At 42.1% G+C, this 19,541-nt stretch overlaps 1 protein-coding gene and 1 non-coding gene across 2 annotated transcripts in view; one reads left to right on the top strand and one right to left on the bottom strand.

The window, feature by feature from the left end:
- ZNRF2 (zinc and ring finger 2) overlaps window positions 1-18,962 on the bottom strand; it is a 93,721-nt gene extending 74,759 nt beyond the window's left edge. The window contains exon 1 of the mRNA XM_039229880.1: window positions 18,253-18,962. Within this exon, the coding sequence (XP_039085811.1) occupies window positions 18,253-18,715 (463 nt within the window). The 5' untranslated portion in view covers window positions 18,716-18,962. The remainder of the gene's footprint in view (window positions 1-18,252) is intronic.
- LOC120230353 lies at window positions 13,850-13,956 on the top strand. The gene has a single exon (XR_005527983.1). It is a non-coding gene; the product is annotated as a U6 spliceosomal RNA (small nuclear RNA).
- Window positions 18,963-19,541: the final 579 nt, after the last annotated feature.

Raw genomic sequence — 19,541 nt, 5'->3', positions numbered from 1 at the left:
TAACTGTATTATATGCCTGAAACTAATATAACACTATGTTAATTATACTGGAATTAAAATTTGAAAAAAAAGTGATATTTTAAAAGATCAGTATTTTTAGTATTTCTGAAATTGCATAATTGTAACTATTTAAACATGATAAAAAGTCAGATGTCAACTTAACAACGTGCAAGGATATAGACAGCTTAAAAAAATTATTAGGGGGATAAAAAAAGCAAAAATGTTTGAAGACCGCTGCTCCGGAGCACTTGTGTACATGTGCACCAGGAGTCACAAATAAAAATGTTCAGGGCAGCACTGTTTATGAAAATGCAAAACTAGGGGCATCTGGGTGGCTCAGTGGGTTAGGCCTCCGACTTCGGCTCAGGTCATGATTTCATGGTTCGTGGGTTCGAGGCCCACATCAGGCTCTGTGCTGACAGCTCAGAGCCTGGAGCCTGTTTCAGATTCTATGTCTCCCTCTCTCTCTGACCCTCCCCTGCTCACGCTCTCTCTCTCTCTCTCTCAGAAATAAAAATTTTTTAAAAAGTGCAAAACTAAAAACACCACCAATTCCATCAACAATAAAAATGGGTAAATTGTGGTCATGTATTTAGAATGACTCTATTAACATTTAAAATATTCAAAACCAAGCCTACTGTTTGCGCAATGATGGAATCAGTATATAAAGAATAAACAAAGATTCTTCTGTTTGTCGTAACAAAAACTGTCCAATAAAAACAGCTGAATAACTTGTCCAATATCCTTACCATGGCCTAAAAGTTATTAAAAAGAATTTGATACTACTTAAGTATATATACTACCCATATAATCCCATTTTTATAAAACAATGACCACAAAATCCCTATACATGTGTATTTATTAGATCAATGGATAGCACAAAGTTTCCAAAGGTAAACACTGGGCTAGTTTATCCTGCAGATAAAGGTATGGGTGTGGGGAATAAAAGGGAAAGAAAGCCCCCAAAACTGGGTGTGCACACATACACATGTATAAAGACGTGTGCTGACTAGTGTACAAAAGTGCCAGTGATTTATTTATCTACCATAGGGAGTGGATTTCCAGATAGTTTTTAATAGTAGTACATACACATTACAATCTTTTTAATAGGTCCCATGCTCAGGGAGGGAGGGAAGGGCTTGAACTCACGACCCTGAGATTAAGAGTCACATGCTCTAGCAAAAGAGCCAGCCAGGTGCCCCAGTATATATTGTTTTATGGTCAGGAAACATCAAGGTAGATATTGTCATTTTGGGCAAAGTATTTCTGGGCTCTGGAATAAACAATATTCCAGCTGGTAACATCTATACAAAAAGTGCCCTGGGTAGTCAGTTTATAAAGTAGAGAATAAGTCACATAAGCTTTTCCCAAAGTGCATGCTACTATCAGTGCGTCTTATGCAGTAATGTGCATACAAATCACCTAGGCAGTTTCATAATGCAGATTCTGTTTCCATAAGTCTGAGGTGGGGCCTGAAACTGTTTCTAATGGGCTCCCAAGCGAAGGTTAATAGCATCGGTCCAGAGAATGAACTTTGATTAGCAAGGTGGTAAGCAACTGGAATGCGCCAGGCCTTATACTAGGAACTTTTGCAAATATTATGTCATTTAATCTTTATTACAACCTTCTGGAGCAGGTTTAATCACTTCCATCTACAAATGACTAAGTTGAAGCGCACAGGGCAGCAGGAAATTACTGATGACAGAGGAAAATAATACCCCTTGGGTAATTTAGTTAATGAAGCCCCCTTTGGAAGCTCTAAGCTAAACACATTTCTTGCTTTTAAGATACTTTTCTTTCAGCAGGAAAACAACATCATAATGTAGCAGAGTTCTGAGCGTATATATCAAGGCAAAATGGAATTGCAAATCACATAACAAAAGTGAACACAGGTATAGTTCCCGGACCAGAAGTATCAGCAACACTTGGAAACTCGTTAAAAAAAAGTGCTGAAGTCTCATGTCCCGTCTCATACTTAATGGAATCAAAACTCTGGAGCTGGGAGGGATTCTCAGGCCCACTAAAGTGTGAGAGCCACAGAATATCAATAAAGGATTACTGAGGGGGGGGGGGGGAAGGAGTCAAGTTACTATAAAATTAATTTGGATTAACGTGGGAAATGAGGAATTAAAATGAGTCACTCGTATTTCTTTACAGCAGACATTTAGTAGGTTACAAACGTGCCTATCTACAGAGCTCTTCCTTCCAGGAGATCTTATGGAAGCAGTGTTCATAGGATTAAACGGTCAAGGGTGCTGTCCAAAGTAGGTATTACTCCTTGGCACCAGAATGCCAACAGCACTACCCAGAGTCAGACAGACTTGAGTGTGAATCTGAACTCTGGAAGTACGAGTAATGGGAGTACAGGACTAGGAACAGAGTTGCCATGATGGTGACACCACTACCAATTCTTTTCTGTTCATAAAAATTACAGGGGTAATACTGCTGATACATAGCAATACATAAGGAAATAGAAAACAGTATTCCTACTTGCCAGAGACAACCAATTTTTAGTTTACAAATAACACTTCTAGGTCTTTTTTCTTCATTACACATATATACACACATTTGGTAACAAAATTACCAAAACAAACTCCATACCATTTTTATGATCATTTGTTTCCAAGCTATGTCTCCACCTGACTATGTGTTTTTAGGGAACAAAAGTATTTCTCACCTTTGCATTCCCAGTACCATAAAACCTATATAGCCTACTACATCAGGCATTAAATATTTAATGATTGAGGGGTGCCTGGATGACTCAGTTAGTTAAGTGTACAACTCTTAGTTTTGGCTCAGCTCACAATCTCATGGTTTGTGAGTTCGAGCCCCATATCTGGCTCTGCACTGATAGTGCTGAGCCTGCTTGGGATTCTCTCACTTCTCTCACTCCATCCCTCCCCAGCTCACATGCTCACTCACTCGTGCTCTCTCTCTCAAAATAAACTAACTTAAAAAAATAAAAAATATTTAATGACTAAGCAACAAAGAAAAATCAGACTATGTACAATGGTAAGAGAAAGTTTCCTCCACCCTCAATTTTAAATCAGCTAAAACACAAAAGAGTACCTAAGCCCTGTGCTACCTCTGCTTGTAAAGTCCACTCTCACATCTTCCTATATAGTAAAAGGAATATTTTTCTCTAGTCTCTGCTGTACAAAACACTACTTTTTACAATGTCTTAAGACGTTAAGTATGTGCATACAAAGCAAAGAATAACATCAATGGGATGGTAGACAATTTGGTACCCAACAGATCCCAACTTTTTGTGGAGTAATAAGCTTGTTGGATTTCTCAAAATCCTTTACAGTTCTTGACCCCCAGGGGAAAACTGCTTTCAGAACACCAAGGAAAGGATGCTGAGAGCACAAGTTCACCACCAGCTCTGAAAAAAGTGAAACCACCTCCTTCTCTGAACAAGCAACAGCAGGCAACTTGCTACAAGCACCATCAGGATGCCCTTTAGTGCGACAGCCTGCAAGAGGGCAGGGTCTCCAGGCTGCTGACCTGACCACCTGTTCTTATACTGCACATTCAATTATCTTTGTGAAACATGTAATAAAGAAAACCACCTGCACAAGTACATTCAGATCAGAAACAGGGACTTGGCTTTTTATTTAAAAGCCTTATTATTCTTTAGTTTATCTTGAAAGTGAAAACAAAGAAAATGAAAACTGAAGGTCATAAAGGCGAGTTTTATTGACTTCTAGATAGAACTTGTTCTCACCATGACCTGTGACCATTCCAAAAATATTTAATATTTAAATATGGTAGAAATCCAAAAGAACAGTAACACACACAAAAAAACACAGTGAGCATCGGATCAGTTTCTGTATTTCTACCAGTCCACTCATTTTCATTGCTTCATAGAAGATTAGAAAAACACTCATTTAACCATCTTTTAGAAAAAGAAGTTTTTAAGTAAACTCTACCCCCAATCAAGAGTCACATGCTCTTCCGACTGAGCCAGCCAGGTGCCCTGAAACAGAACTTCTTATAACTTTCTTTTAGATATAATGCTAATTCATAATTAAAGTTTACTCTAAATATTTTTTACAGTTTGATGTCATTTTTCCTCCTCTCCTAATAACTGATCATAAAACCAAAAATCACTTCATTTTCCTTAAACAATGAGGGCATTCAAGAGTTATTATGGTGTGGTAGGCAGAATAATGGCCCTCCAAACAACAGGTCTATAGCCTAATCCCTGGAATCATGTTAGGTTACATGGCAAAGTGGAATTAAGGTTGCTAATCACTGATCTTAAAATAGAGAGATTATCCTAGATTATCTGGGTAGGCCCAACTCAATCACAAAGGTCCTTAAAACGTGGAAATGAGGAAGAAGAGTCAAAACCAGAGAGATGTCAACGTGAGAAAACCTGGCCCAATGCTGCTTCCTTTGAAGACTAAGGAAGGGATCATAAGCCAAGAATGCAGGTGGTCTCTGGATGCTACAAGAGACCAGAGAACAGGTACTCTCTCAGAACCTCCAGAAGCAGCCTACAAACACCTTGATCCCAGCCCAGTGAGACCCGTTTTATACCTCTGACCTCCACAACTGTAATAAATTTGTATAGTTTTATGTCAATAGACCAGTGCTAATTTGTTACAACATCCGTAGGAAACTAATACATATGATGGAATGGAAAAAAGCACTGATGTGATTCAGAGTCATTATGATTTCTATAGCTTAAAAGCCACATTTCTGAACATCTCACAGCCTCAGCTTTCTCATTTATAAAACAGGGAAATTATGTTCTCTGTCTTGCAAAGTGTTCCTTGAAAATGTAGAGTATCCCCGCCCCCGCCCCCCGCCTGGGGCCCTGTGTCCAGGTTCTCCTTCCCACCCCTCTGATGAAATAAAAGCCTGCTGCCCAGCAAAAAATAGTGTATATGTAAATGTTTTTTATAAACTATAAAATGTCTACAGATGTGAGCTAGTAATATTACACAAGATCAATATGAACAAGGTAACACTCATGCTGAGATATTAAGATATATTCAACATATTGTATATATGCATACAAACAAGAGTTCTATAAGGTTTCATTGATATTTATTGAACTATGTATTTCTGAAAGTTTTAAGTCAAAAAAATCATCATTTAAATTTCTAAGAAATCTCTTCAATGGTAAAAACAAACAAACAAACGTTAGCTCTGCACCCAATGTATGGCTTCAACTCATAATCCCAAGGCCTAAAGTCACATGTCCAGGGCTCCTGGGAGGCTCAGTCAGTTGAGCATCTAACTTTGGCTCAGGTCATGATCTCATGGTTCATGGGCTTGAGTCTCACATCAGGCTCTGTGCTGACAGTTCAGAGCCTGGAGCCTGCTTTGGATTCTGTACCTCTTTCTCTGCCCCTCCCCCCCCCCAAAAAGTAAATAAACATTAAAAAAAATTAAGAGTCGCATGCTCTACTAACTAAGCCTAAGCCAGCCGGGTGCCCCTTTCAAGGGTAAAATTTAAAAAAAATTTTTTTTTCAAGTTTATTCACTCAGAAAGTGCAAGTAGGGGAGAAGCAGGGGAGGGGCACAGAAAGACAGAGAGAGAGAGAGATAGAAGGAGGGAAGGAGGGCGAATCCCAAGCAGGCGCCACACTGTAAAATTTTAAATAATAAGAACTAAGCCTTCTACTACATACTTCTACATTCCATAAAGAACACATCACATAGCAATTTGTAAGGATACTACACATATAATGAATTATTATAATAGAGAATTTAATATTTATAGAATTATGCCACTTAGAGTTATGGTCAATTTTAAATCACCTTTAAACAGAAGAGTAATGATCTGGATAAACACCATTCACAGAATTTTTTAAAAATTAGTTATTTCCTTTGGATGTCTCTCATCATACTGCCATAATACATATTCTCCTCTTCTTTCCATTCTTCATTACTTTTCAAGAGTTTAAATGTTCCCCAAAATGGGACAGACACAAACGGAGGCCTATATCATTTAAATCCCTATGAAACTAGATCCAATATATCTAAGATGGCTAAAAATCACCCCCAAAAATCTTGCCACTACTAAGGCCCCTTCTTCTTCATTTTTAGGAAACGAGACTTTTAAGTAGCACTTTAATAATTTAAATTCATAACCCTGTGCCATTAGAATTGACACAATAAATCTAATCCATAAAAATTTAATCTTGTAAGACAATAACCTAGGAGGAAATATTTAAAACATATAAACAACCAAAGACTAATTTGTAGAATATATAACGAACTACAAATCAATATAAAACAGAGGACAACATAACAGAAAAATGAACAAAGTCAATGAATAGGCAATTCATAAAAGAAATATACATGGCTAATAATATACATATGGAAAAATGCTCTTTTACTAGCAATCAGAAAACGTAAATCAAAATTTTTCATCAAGTGAAATAGAGGAGGAAAACCATAACATCTAATACCAGAAAAGTCATGGAAAACTTTGTATTATCACATATGGTACAAAACAGATTACTAATGCCTCTGAGGGGAGGTATCTGAGTTTCAATATTTATTAAAAATTAAAGTGGGGGGCGCCTGGGTGGCTCAGTTGGTTAAGCGTCCGACTTCAGCTCAGGTCATAATCTCACAGTTCGTGGGTTCGAGCCCCACGTCGGGCTCTGTACTGACAGCTAGCTCAGAGCCTGGAGCCTGTTTCAGATTCTGTGTCTCCCTCTCTCTCTGACCCTCCCCTGCTCATGCTGTCTCTCTCTCTCAGAAATAAATAAAACATTAAAATTTTTTTTTTAAAAATCAAAGTGTATATACCATTCAATCAGAAAATCCTACTTCTAGGTATGTGTTTGTCTGGTCTTTGTTCCTAGGTTCCTGGCACAGAGCTTCTAAAACTCTTGGAATTTCCCGAGTGATAAGAACGTCTTCACTATTCATGAGCCCCCTGGGTCACATGTGACTTTATACTGCGGAGACAATTCAGAATGGGGGCTAGTCACCAGGGAGACCAGCCCTGTGAGTGAAGGCTTAAGGGAGGACAGGCAACTCTAGGGAGGACAGGGAGTCAGAGATTTGAATCTAATCATACAGCCAATACTTTATCCAATAAAAAGGACACCTGGTTTGGGGGAGCTTTCTAGTGTGTGGACACACTGTTGTGCTAGGAGGGTAAGGAGAAAGCAGGAAAGCACTGTGCTCAGGATCCTCTCAGACCTTACAAGATGTCTCTTCATTTGGCTGGTCCTACTTTATAGCCTTTGTAGTAAAACTATAATCCCAGGTACAGCATTTTCCTGAGTCCCATGAGTTGCTCTAGTGAAATCCCAAACCTGAACAGTCATGGGACCTTCCCCTGCCACCCCAGTTCCTCCAAATTTGTAGTCAGCTGATCAGAAGTACAGGTGGCCTGGGAACCCCAAAATGTAGCTGAATCTGAAAGGAGGGCAGTCTTCTAAGGACGGTGCCCTTAAACCTGGAGTCTGATACGGACTTCAGAGGGTTGATGTCCTAACAGTATCGAGCTGAGGAAGATCTATACACATGCACATTTTCATAAAGATGTTTTTCACAGCACTGGTAAGTGTAAACGTCCTAAATGCTTACCAACAGAAGAATGGTTAAATAAACTACAGTATACATGCATGTTATGGAATGGGAAGCATGCAGCAGTTACAGAGAAGAGTTACAGTTATCTGTCCTCCCACAAAAAAAAAAAAAAACTCCTAAAGCCATTAAAGAGAAAAAAACAGGGTTTAGAAGAAGATCGTACGCCCCCGTTCCCATCAATAATAAGGTCCATCGAGGGGCGCCTGGGTGGCTTAGTCGGTTGAGCGTCCGACTTTCGCTTAGGTCATGATCTCGCGGTTCGTGGGTTCTAGCCCCGCGTCAGGCTCTGTGCTGACTGCCAGCTCAGAGCCTGGAGCCTATTTCAGAGTCTGTGTCTCCCTCTCTCTCTGACCCTCCCCTGCTCACGCTGTCTCTCTCTCTCTCTCTCCTAGAAATAAATAAAAATATTTAAAAAAAAAATAATAAGGTCCATCGTGAAATTTCATACAGTTCAAATTGATTTTCTCTGTAAGTATGTGAATCAATTTATCAAGAAGTTAGGAAGTACACATACAAAAAAATGATAATAGTGACATCCGAGGAGTGAATGGGTCACCAGAGGAGTGAAAGTGACTTTCACTTGATCTGAATCGTCAAAATTTCATAAAACTGGATTTCTATTTCTTAGGCAATTAAAAAAAAAAGAGAGACTTCCAGTTAAAGACAACTGCCTGAACACATTTATCAGCCTCTGCTCAGTTCAAACATCCTACTAAAATCTTTAATAAGAATGTGTTTTGTTTTTTTAAGGAAATAAGCCTATCAAAAGACGGGGGGGGGGGTGGATAAAAGGGTTATCATCAGACTACAGAAAGAAAAGGAGTGGGAACTTTCCTGAGAGAACTAGGAAAGCAGAGAAGTCACCGGATTTACACCACCAGGCCCTGAGTGGCAGGCGCGAGCCAAAGACTAAACCAACAGTTACCGCATGTCTCTGTCCAGTTGTCCTCTCTGACTTGGAGCGACCAGGCAGCGGTTCCACCCCAACCCTGGCATCTGACTGGAGGTTTGTTATTTGGAGGGAGAAAAGTTTCTGGACTTGGGAACCAAAGGGATAGTGACAAGCAGAGGTCACAACAGATAATGAATGTGAAAATTAAATGAAAAGTACCACACTGAGTGTTAACACTTTCTTCTACTCTGCTCCCAGAATAGAGGTATAAAAAAGTGCATCCTTCAGGCAAAAAAAGAAAAGAAAAACCACTCTGTAAAATATGACCAATTCAAGAGAAAAAGACAATAACTTCATTCTTAGGAATTTCTTAATTCCTAAGAAAAGGGGCCCAGACAGACAGATAACCCTACATGCTCAAACAACTTCCAATCAGCATTTTAGGGTCTTAAAGAATGAGCGAGTAACCAATGATCACCAAACATTTGAAGAAAAAACTTAATGAAAGACTGAAGCCAAGCAAAGAGAAAAAGCAACTAGGAAGATATTAAATAATTGGGAGGGTAAAAAAAGCGTATGCATACACATAAACATGTGTCATTAACATTCTTAGAAAAAGATCTTGTATCCACAAAACAAGAACAAAATGTATGAAAAAAATTCACAATTATAAAAAAGCTCTTGGAAATTTTTAAAAATTACAGAGACAAAAAATCAACTAAAGGTTTAGAAGATAAAAGTTGGGGGGGAATCCCCCCCAAAAGAACGAAAAGGTAAAAAAAAGGTAAAGCAAAGGATCACTCTAAGTGTTCAACACTGAAATGAGAAAAGAAAATGGTAGAAGAAATAACCAGAGATAATTTAAAAAACAAACAAACCCAAAATGAAAGTTAGCAGATTGAAAGGGCCTACCAAACATGCAGTGCATGAACACAGAAGGATTCCAACACATGTAATATTGTTTTCCCACTTAATACCATTTTGCACTGTGTTTCTATCATTTGCAACTGAAAAAGTCTTAAGACTCTGTGAACACAATGCAACATTTGTGGGGAACACGAGGAACAACAATAGGGTAGTAAGAACAACAGTAAATTTACCACCAAAAGATGTTAAAGCCACACTTTAAAATAACTGATAGGTAAAAAAAAAAATCTAAATGTAGTGAACAAGGGGTGCCTTGGGGGCTCAGTCGTTAAGCGATGGACTCTTGGTTTTGGCTCAGGTCATTATCTCAAGGTCTGTGAGACAGAGTCCTGCGTTATTGGGCTCTGAGCTCACAGCACAGAACCTGCTTGGGGTTCTCTCTCTCCTTCTCTCTGCCATAATCACATGCAAGGTCTTTCTCAAAATAAACTTAAAAAAATAAATAAATAAACGTATTGAAAAAATTATTCCTCAAGGGAGTTCATTTACTTAATGACAATGAAAATACTATGTATCTAAAGCTACGGGAGGGGCGCCGGGGTGGCTTAGTCGGTTAAGCGTCCAACTAAGGCTCAGGTCATGATCTCGCGGTTCGTGGGTTCGAGCCCCGCGTCAGGCTCTGTGCTGACTGCCAGCTCAGAGCCTGGAGCCTGTTTCAATCTGTGACTCCCTCTCTCTCTGACCCTCCCCTGCTCACGCTGTCTCTCTTCCTCTCCTAGAAATAAATAAAAATAAATAAATAAATAAACAAAGCTACGGGAAATGACTATATTTATGTACTGAGAGGTAATCATCACTTAAATGCTTTTATCATTTAAAAAAGAACAAACAAAAATTAAAATGAAGAGGCTAGAAGAGGGGTGCTCGGCTGGCTCAGTTGGCAGAGCATGAAACTCTTGATCTCAAGGTGGTGAATTCAGGCCCCATGTTGAGTGTAAAGCTTACTTTAAAAAAAAAAATTTAGGGGCGCCTGGGTGGCTTAGTCGGTTAAGCGTCCGACTTTCGCTTTGGTCATGATCTCGCGGTTTGTGGGTTTGAGCCCCGCTTCGGGCTCTGTGCTGACTGCCAGCTCAGAGCCTGGAGCCTGTTTCAGTCTGTGACTCCCTCTCTCTCTGACCCTCCCCTGCTCACGCTCTCTCTCTCTCCTAGAAATAAATAAAAACATTTTAAAAAAAATTTTTTTTTTTTTAAATTTAAATTTAGGGGCATCTGGGTGCCTCGGTAGGTTAAGCATCGAGTTCGAGCCCCGTGTCTGGCTCTGTGCTGACAGTTCAGAGCCTAGAGCCTGCTTTGGACTGTGTCTCCCTCTCTCTGCCCCTCTCCTGCTCCCACTCTGTCTCTCTCTTAAAAATAAATAACATTAAAAAATTTTTTTAAATAATCAAGAATAATTTAAAAATAATTTAAAAAATTAAACTTTACAAAATGAGAAAGAAAAAGAGCAGTACTAATGAAATTTAAAAATCAATAATAAAAGTGGTAAAATTTATTATTCAAACCAAAAGCTGGTTCTTTGAAATGAATTACATGTAATAACCTGCTATGCATAGTATACGATTTTTCTCAGCTCATCTGTATACAAATAGAATTAAAAAATTATCACAGACTAATCAGAATTCAAACAAAAATTAGGGCATCCAAGATGGTCAGAATTTATTAAACTCAAATGATAGAATGTACTTATTCTTTTGATACACTAAATTTACTGTTAAGAAAAAAGAGCACTGAATATAATAATGACTGACAGATACTACTCAAATGTACTTTAAGTATTAAAAAACCTCGCTGGAGTTTTCATGGGAAGGAAAAAAACAAAAAAAGAAAGCAGGTAGTCCTAAAATTATACCTTGCTTGAAGAAGCGGTTCTTTCCAAAGGGCAATTCAGCAATAAACATCAAATGCCTTGAACAAATGCACATCTTTGATTCTGACAACCCCACGCCTCTGAGAAATTTTTAAGAAGTGACCGGAGAAACATAAATATTTGCGAGTCAGGATTCAGACGGCAATAGGCAAAACAGTACTTGAAGTGCCAAACTGCAAACAAACCATATAAAGCCCCAGCTCCCCTTTTCCTCTCCCGCCTCTGCATCTCACCCAGTTGGTAAGGACAGGACATCCAGAACCTGGCCACTCCTCACCACCTCCAGTGCTACCACCCTGGCCCAAGCCACTGTTACCATCTGCCCTAATTTTTTGACTCCCTACTTTACTCTTGCCCTCTAACATCCACTCTCAGATAGTGGCCAGAGGAGTCCTTTAAAACCCCCAAGTCCAGGGCAGAGGAGGCTAGGGGGCCCAGTCAGTTAGGCTTAGGCATCCAACTTCAGCTCTGATCATGATCTCATGGTTTTTGAGTTCAAGCCCTGTGTCAGGCTTGATGCTGTAGCACAGAGCCTGCTTCAGATTCCGGGTCTCTCTCTCTCTCTCTCTCTCTCTGTCTCTCTCCCACATGTGCTCTGTTTCTCTGTCTTGCTCTCAAAATAAACACTAAAAAAAAAATCTTTTAAGCCCAAATCTAGTTATGTTAATCTTCTCCTCAAAAAACTCTCAAAAGCCTCTCCATCTCTCTCTAAAACAAAAGTCAAAACACCAGGTCAGTGGTTACAAGGCGTTTTCTGATTCTGCCCCACCATCCCCCTCTCTGCTCTCAACTACAACCCTCTGCACTCCAACTATACTGGTTTCACAGCTGTTCCCAGGACATATCAGGTACATTTATTCCTCAGGGCCTTTCTAGATACTGTTCCTTCCGCCCGGATATGCCTTTCTCCTAGAGATCCTTCATGGTTTGCTCCCTCCCCTCGGCTTGAATATAAACCTTGTCAGTGAGGTAATCTCCAAAACACTATTTAATTAAGGGGCAAGCCTCCACCACACAACCTCTTTCACCTTCCCACTCCATTTTTTCCCCACTGCATTCAACATCCTCTGACACACTATGTGTTTTTACTTGCTTGTTTACTGTCTCCCTAAACTAGAACATAAGGTCCATGAAAGCAGGGACATGTGTTTTATTTCTTCACCTCTGTATCCTTAAGACAATGCATGGCAAAGTAGGTCGTCATTAAATGTTACTGATTGATTTGGAACCCTGACAGTCATTATAAACAATGTTATAGGGGCGCCTGGGTGGCTCAGTCAGTTAAGCGTCCGACTTCGGTTCAGGTCATGATCTCACGGTTCATGGGTTTGAGCCCCACATCAGGCTCTATGCTGACAGCTCAGAGCCTGGAGCCTGCTTCAGATTCTGTGTCTTCCTCTCTTTCTGCCCTTCCCTGCCTTGCATTCTGTCTGTCAAAAATGAATAAAACCGTTAAAAAAATTTTTTTTAAGTTATAAAAAAGACAAGTGATGGAAAAAACTGATAAAGTGGAAAGAGGGTGTTATCCAAGAATATCCAAATCCATATATCAGAGACAAACTCACAAGAGAAATTAAATAATATTTTTAACTCCAAGGTAAAACCATTTCATAGTTTGTGGAATTCAGCTAAAGCAACTCTCAGAGGGAAATTTGTAGCTTTAAAATCTTATATTAGAACATGAGAAAGGCTTAAAATGAAGAGAATATATAGGATGAATATTCCAAATTTTTATCTAAAACATGTATATGAAAAAGTAGACATCAACATCTTATTCTGGTTATTTCTGGTGGCACAATTACAAGTGATTTGCTATTTCTTTTGTGTGGTTTTCAGTATTTTCTGTTTTGTTTTCTTTTTTTTTTTTTAATATTTTATTTATTTCTAGGAGAGAGAGAGAGACAGCGTGAGCAGGGGAGGGTCAGAGAAAGAGGGAGTCACAGACTGAAACAGGGTCCAGGCTCTGAGCTGGCAGTCAGCACAGAGCCCGACGCGGGGCCCGAACCCACGAACCGCGAGATCATGATCTAAGCGAAAGTCGGACGCTTAACCGACTAAGCCACCCAGGTGCCCCAAGTAATAAATATTTTAAAAGCTGGTCTCTAGGGGAGCCTGGGTGGCTCAGTCAGTTAAGCGTCCGACTTCAGCTCAGGTCATGATCTCATGGGTCATGAGTTCAAGTCCTGAATCGGCCTCTCTGCTGTCAACACAGAGCCTGCATGGGATTCTGTGTCCCCCTCTCTCTGTGCCTCCTCCTCTCAAAAATAAACATCAAAAAAATAAAAAAATAAAAACTAGTATCTAATTAATGACATTGGTACCCAAGTAAGAACCCACTTACTAGTCACCAAAGAAAGGAATCAAATTGGAGGAGGCTGGGGACTTACTGGGGGCACCATCCTTAGCAAAACAACTTGGCTTTGCAGCTAGCAAAGCATCAGAAGTACTTAGGTCAGGCAGCTTTCCTATCAGATGATGCCAGGTGCAACACAAACCACTCCTCCTTCCTGCCCATCTTCTACCCTGCAGTCAAGAGAACTTTCCAGGGGACAAAGTAATAAAATAAAGCTGGAGGGAGAAAGAACCTTCAAAATATTCTCATGCTCGCTTCAGCAGTACATATACTAAAACTGGACCTGATACAGAGAAGATGAGCACGGCCCCTGCACAGGATGACACTCAAAATATTCCCAAAGCAGAAACTTCTAGGGCAGAGTCCACACTTTGGTGTAACAAAGCATACAATACAAAGTATCTTCTATAGTGTTTAAAGACACATAGGATACAACTGAGAAACACTGGGGCACCCAGGTGGCTCAGTCAATTGAGCCTCCGACTCCTGATTTCGGCTCAGGTCATGATCTCACATAGTTTGTGAGATGAAGCCCTACAGTCAGGCTCTGCAGTGACAGGACAGTGCCCAGCCTGTTTCAGATTCTCTCTCTCCCTCTCTCTGCCCCTCCCCCACGCATGTGCTCTCTCAAAAATAAGTAAACATTTTAAAAAAGAAATCCTTACAAAACAAAAGTGAAAAAATATTAACCATCAGAGTTCTTATTCTTTTGGGAAGTGACAGAGGTGGTAGTTAGAAGTATAATTTTTCTTAGGGAAAAGCAAATATTTATCTTCTGCCACACTGCATGAAGATTTTCAATTGAATAAAATTCAGAAATAGAAAGTAGATTAATCACAATATCCCAAACGCCAACATTTTTGGTACTAGATACTGGTAAGAAGTAATGACAAAGAACAATTCAATAACAATGAAGATAATCCACTACCTTAAAAACCTGCACCTATTTTGAAGATTAAGAGAAATAAATCTGCCTAGAAATACAAATTTTAGTTAACATATTCTGTGTTAGGGGGTACATTCCTTCAACATAAGGAAGCATGTTTCCTCAGTTAACAGGAGGTGCCTGAATTATACAGACTACTGAAATACTCAAGGACACAACTCAAGCCACAAACTCAAGCCAATTAATCCAAAAGCAATCGAGTACCACCAGTTTATCGTCCATACTAATTCATTTTACATGATCACTTCTAGGTACATGGATAGGTTCTAACAGAAGCCCACATGATTTCTCTAGAAATAATCTCCATTCTCTGGTATATTTTTATACTCCAATTCTCCTTCCCCATCCTTGCTAGATCATCAAAGACTACTATTCTACCACCCATAAAAATTGATTTTAAGTTTATTTTGAGAGAGAGAGAGAGGCAGAGAGAGAATCCAAGCAGGCTATGCACTGTAAGCACACAGCCTGACACCAGGCTCGATCCCATGAACTTTGAGATCATGACTTGAGCAGAGATCAAGAGCTGGATGCTTAACACACTGAGCCACCCAGATGCCCCTATAATTATTTTATGAACATTAGCAACCTGATAATGGGGACAATGTAGACAAAAAAAAGAAAAGAAAAGAAAAGAAAAGAAAAATCCTAAAATACCACCAGGGCTTTAAAATTATTAGACTACGTATCAGGAAAGGCCTGTTTTAAAACAAAGATGATAGACCAGAGAAGGCTTGGGTTCACTTTAATAGTATTAAACTCAGCAGTCAAAATAAAAATAACAAAAATAAGAAACATCCTTCAGTTCTAGGAAATTTCTGTAAACTAAAATATCTGTATTAAGCACCTCTCTTCAGGTTTTCCCCAGAGAAAAATAAGAATGTACACACAGCATTCAAAAATGCACAGTCAAAACATAAAACTAACAGAAAACACCTCATGCAATTTGGTTATTCATTATGGCCAAACTGGTAACCTGCTAGACTACTATTCAAAAGAAAAAGCGGTCCTGTTTAGATTCTCCTTTCTCATCAATTACATGCATCCTAAAAGAGTAACAATTTCGAATCTTACTAGTACTGGATTTCCTTATTAGGACATACGATGTAAATAAATAATTAAAAAAAGTTGTACAAAATTCTAGCAAAACTTTACACTAATTCAGAAATAGTCCTTTTCTCAATTTTCAGAGGGCCTTACTTCATATATACCCAAAGATTCGCACAACCTGGCACTGAATAAACTCATTAATACTGTGATACATACTAAGAAATTAGATCTAATTTTTAAAATAAGGTTCAGCATCTGAAAAAATATGTATTAAACAAAAGTAAGATCCATCTGGTTTCCTATATCTCAAGCTGAGGAGAATCTTGCTTCTATCAAGTTTCCCTGATGAACCTACCCATTGAATTAGAAGCAAAAATCTCATTAAAGCAAATGCCACTATGAAGATGTGTGTTTCACATTAAGTGAGCTCCATCCACCTGTCTCAACTAGGATTCAAGGCGCTGGCACATCGATTTGCTCCCACTTGCTTAGGATTCCAGTCTGTGTACAGACCTGGTTAAGAAAGGCTGCCGCAAGTCCCAGAGTGTTATTAGGCTCCAATCATCCTAACCCCCAAAGTATTAAACAAAAAAAAAAAAAAAAAAAAAAAACCTAAGTGCTCAAAACTAGGAACTTCAAGAAGAGAAAAGATAAATTTGCTTTACTTCTACTTTCAGGAACCAGGTTTTTTTCATTTGCTAATTTACTATGAATTAATAGCAATAGCATGAGTGTCAACTATTTTCCCCTGCTCTAAATGGAAGGGATTTCTTTTCCTTTGAGAAAATAAACCCCTTCAGATATACTGTTAAAGGAAATTACCAGCCCTTAAAAAAAAAAAGGAGATAGTAATCAGTATATTAAAGAAATGAGATATTAATTTGAAAGGCGATTATTTCTTTATCAAGCTTTTAAATACATCTATCTTTTGATGATCATGACTGCTAAATGGAAATTTTCACTTTAACAATAATTTTTAACTTTTTTCTTTTTTAAAGTTTATCTATTTTGAGAGAGAGAGAGAGAGACAGAATCCCAAACAGGCTCCACACCATCAGCGCAGAGGCCGAAGCAGGACTCGAACCCACAAACTCTGAGATCATCAAGAGTCAGATCAAGAGTCAGATGCTTAAACAACTGTGCCACCCAGGCGCCCCTTAAGCTCCCATTCTCAGGAAACTCTTCTGCTACTCCTCAATGTAGTGACTACAGCCGTGTTAATTAAGATCAAACTAACCTTTAACTGCGTTAATTCTGATCAAATCACAATAAGGACAGCACCAGTTCTTTTTCTCAAAAAACGAAAAGCCTGTTTTTAATGGCCCAATTTTAGGAAATGTCAATATTTCTATTTATGTATCAAAACTATAACAAGGAATTAAAGTAAGATAAAAAGTTATTCTATACTGAATGTGCAAAACAGCATTAAAAACAGGGAAAAAACTAAGCATGACATTCTCATTTTCAATTTATGCTAACGTGAATATTGATAGTACAGAACATTAGGACAGATAAACCACATTACTGAACATTCCGCTTCACCAACTCAAATCTCTCACATTTGTAAACCTGAATAAAAGGGCCACAAAAATGGAGGGGACGGTGTTTTCATTGTTCTAGCTGCACTCACTTGTGAACACAACGCAATGGTATGGGGAGGTTTATCTTCTACGGTCAGCATCTCTAATCAGATTAAACTTCAATTTCTTTTCATGAACTGGGAAAGGAGGGGTTACTGTATTAGCCGTTTTCAGGCAAAGTAAATCACCACTGAACACGCGAGGAGGCCAAATTCAGCTTCCTCGGATCAAGTGCACCCTTCCTCTGTTTCTACATAAAGGCACATCATTTTGCTACTGAAAATGCCCATTTCTCACAAGTGACTTTCCCTGAACTTGTCAACACTGCTTTTCGGAAGCACCTCGGCTTTTACTGCATCTTTTGGGCCGTCTTGAGAATTCGCTTCTCTTTAAGAAACTGGTTTCAATGTTTAAAGTGCCCTGTCCAAATTAAGAGGAGCTCTCATTAACCATTACCTAAAGGAGCAGTTCACGGGGGTCAAAAATACATTTTTCACCACACATCCAACCAACTAAACTGTTCGCAGGAGGTGGGGCTATTTACAGAGACTTAAGAATTAGTTTTATATTAACAGCCAGTCCAAAGGAGAGAACTCCCTCCTTTTGCAAATACTCCTATGTTCCTGTGAGACCCTGTGACTCTCGGCCTTCAGAAAGTGCTCACCACCCGCGTCCCCAGTTAAGCACTACGTTTTGGCAATGGGTCTTCGGCTCACTTCCTGATACTAAAAGCCACAAGCACGAGGGCTGTTGCGTCGGTTGGTTTCAAAAAAACAATCTTCGCTCCGTTCACCCCAAGGGGAAAACATGTGCTTCCTCTACCGGGGACCCACTCCGAGGCGGCGGTGCACTCGGTGTCTAAAGACCGAAGCCCAGAGAGCAGCGCGAGCGGCGGCGCCAGGGTTAAGTGGCGCTTCCCCCCCCCCACCCCACCCAGGGGGGTGAGCGGGCCGCACGGCAAAGCCAAAGCCACGGCGCTCAGGCTGAAGGAGAAAAAGGGGAAGGGTAAGCGCCAGCACGTGCCGCCCGCGGGAGGCAGGGAACCGGGGCGCCGGAGAGGGGAGGGGGCCGTACCTCCAAACATGTGCGGCGAGAGGTGAGCTGGTAAGGAGCCGATCACCAGGCGCGGTCCGCCGGGGCCCCCGCCCGCCGGCCGGTCCCTGCCGCCGCCGCCGTCCTCAGGGCTGCTGTGCACCGAGTCCTGCGAGCCGTACGGGCCGCTGCTGCTGTTGGGGATGTTGAACGAGGACTGCGCCGCGCGGGCCGCCGACGCCACGCTCCCCACGGCCCCGCCGAGGGAGCGGCTGCGCGGGGCCGCTGAGGCCGCCGCGGCGCCGCCCGAGGCGCTGGGCTGGTGCGCGCCGGACACCTGAGCCGGAAACCTCCCCGGGGCCGCGGCCCGCGCCCCTCCGCCGCCGGCGCCGCCACCGCCCGCGGTCCCATTGGCCCCTCCGCTGCTGCTGGAAGGTAGATCCGAGCCCGAGTAGGCGCGGGTGCGGCCGTTAGCAGCGGCCGGGCCGCTCTGCTTGGCGCCCATGTCCGCCCAGCCCCGGGCCGGGCCCGCGCGCGGCGCCCGGAGCGCGGGGAGGGCGGGAGCGAGCGCAGGAGCGAGCGAGAAGGGCCGAGGCGCCGCGACCCGCGCAAGGAGAAGCCCGCACGTCCAGGACCGCCGCCCCGCGCCCCGAAGGGCGGTCGGCGCCCGGCGCGCTCCTGTGCTCGGGGGCGGCGGTCGAGACCGGCGGCCTGCGGGAGGTCGCAGGAAACGAGGAGAGGCGGAGAGGAAGGAGGTCGGGCTGCGGCGGGCGCCGCTCGCTAGCTCCGGCGGGAGGGGCGGCTCAGGTGGCTGTGCGGCTGCCGCTGGTTTCGGTTCTGGTGCTCCGCGACGGGCCGCTGCCACTCTCTGCCGCCGCCGCCGCGCTCTGCGCCCCGGGCCTCGGTACCGCCTCCTCCCGGGCGGCCGCAACTACCGCCGCCATCCTCCCGCTCGCACGGCGGCTCGCGGGTGAGTGGGAGGCGCCCGCCCAGACTCCGCCGGGGCCACCTTCCCTCCTCCCCCAGCCAGCCAGCTGTTATTAACGGAGAAAGAGGAAAAACGGGTGGCGCGTGAGAGGAGGACGAAGGAGGGAGGGAGGGGCGGCGCGCGCTTCCCGGCAACCGTCGCTGCACTCCCCCCGCGAAAAAGGGGCGGGGGGGTCTGGGCCACGAAGGTGGGGGTGCCCAGCCGGGGAGGAGGTTCCCCGGCCTTCACACCGGAAGGCCGCGGAGCAGCGCGGCTCCAAAGTGCACCGGGCCGGGTGTTTGGGTCGCGGGCGGTAGCCCCACCCCCACCCCCTCGCGCCGCCCGGCGGATTGGCTCCCGCCGG

This window comes from Hyaena hyaena, unplaced genomic scaffold (assembly GCF_003009895.1).
Source record: "Hyaena hyaena isolate Hyena2069 unplaced genomic scaffold, ASM300989v1 scaffold_40, whole genome shotgun sequence".
NCBI lineage: Eukaryota > Metazoa > Chordata > Mammalia > Carnivora > Hyaenidae > Hyaena > Hyaena hyaena.
The sequence above is the reverse complement of the archived record's forward strand: the minus strand, read 5'-3'. Positions and strand labels throughout refer to the sequence as shown.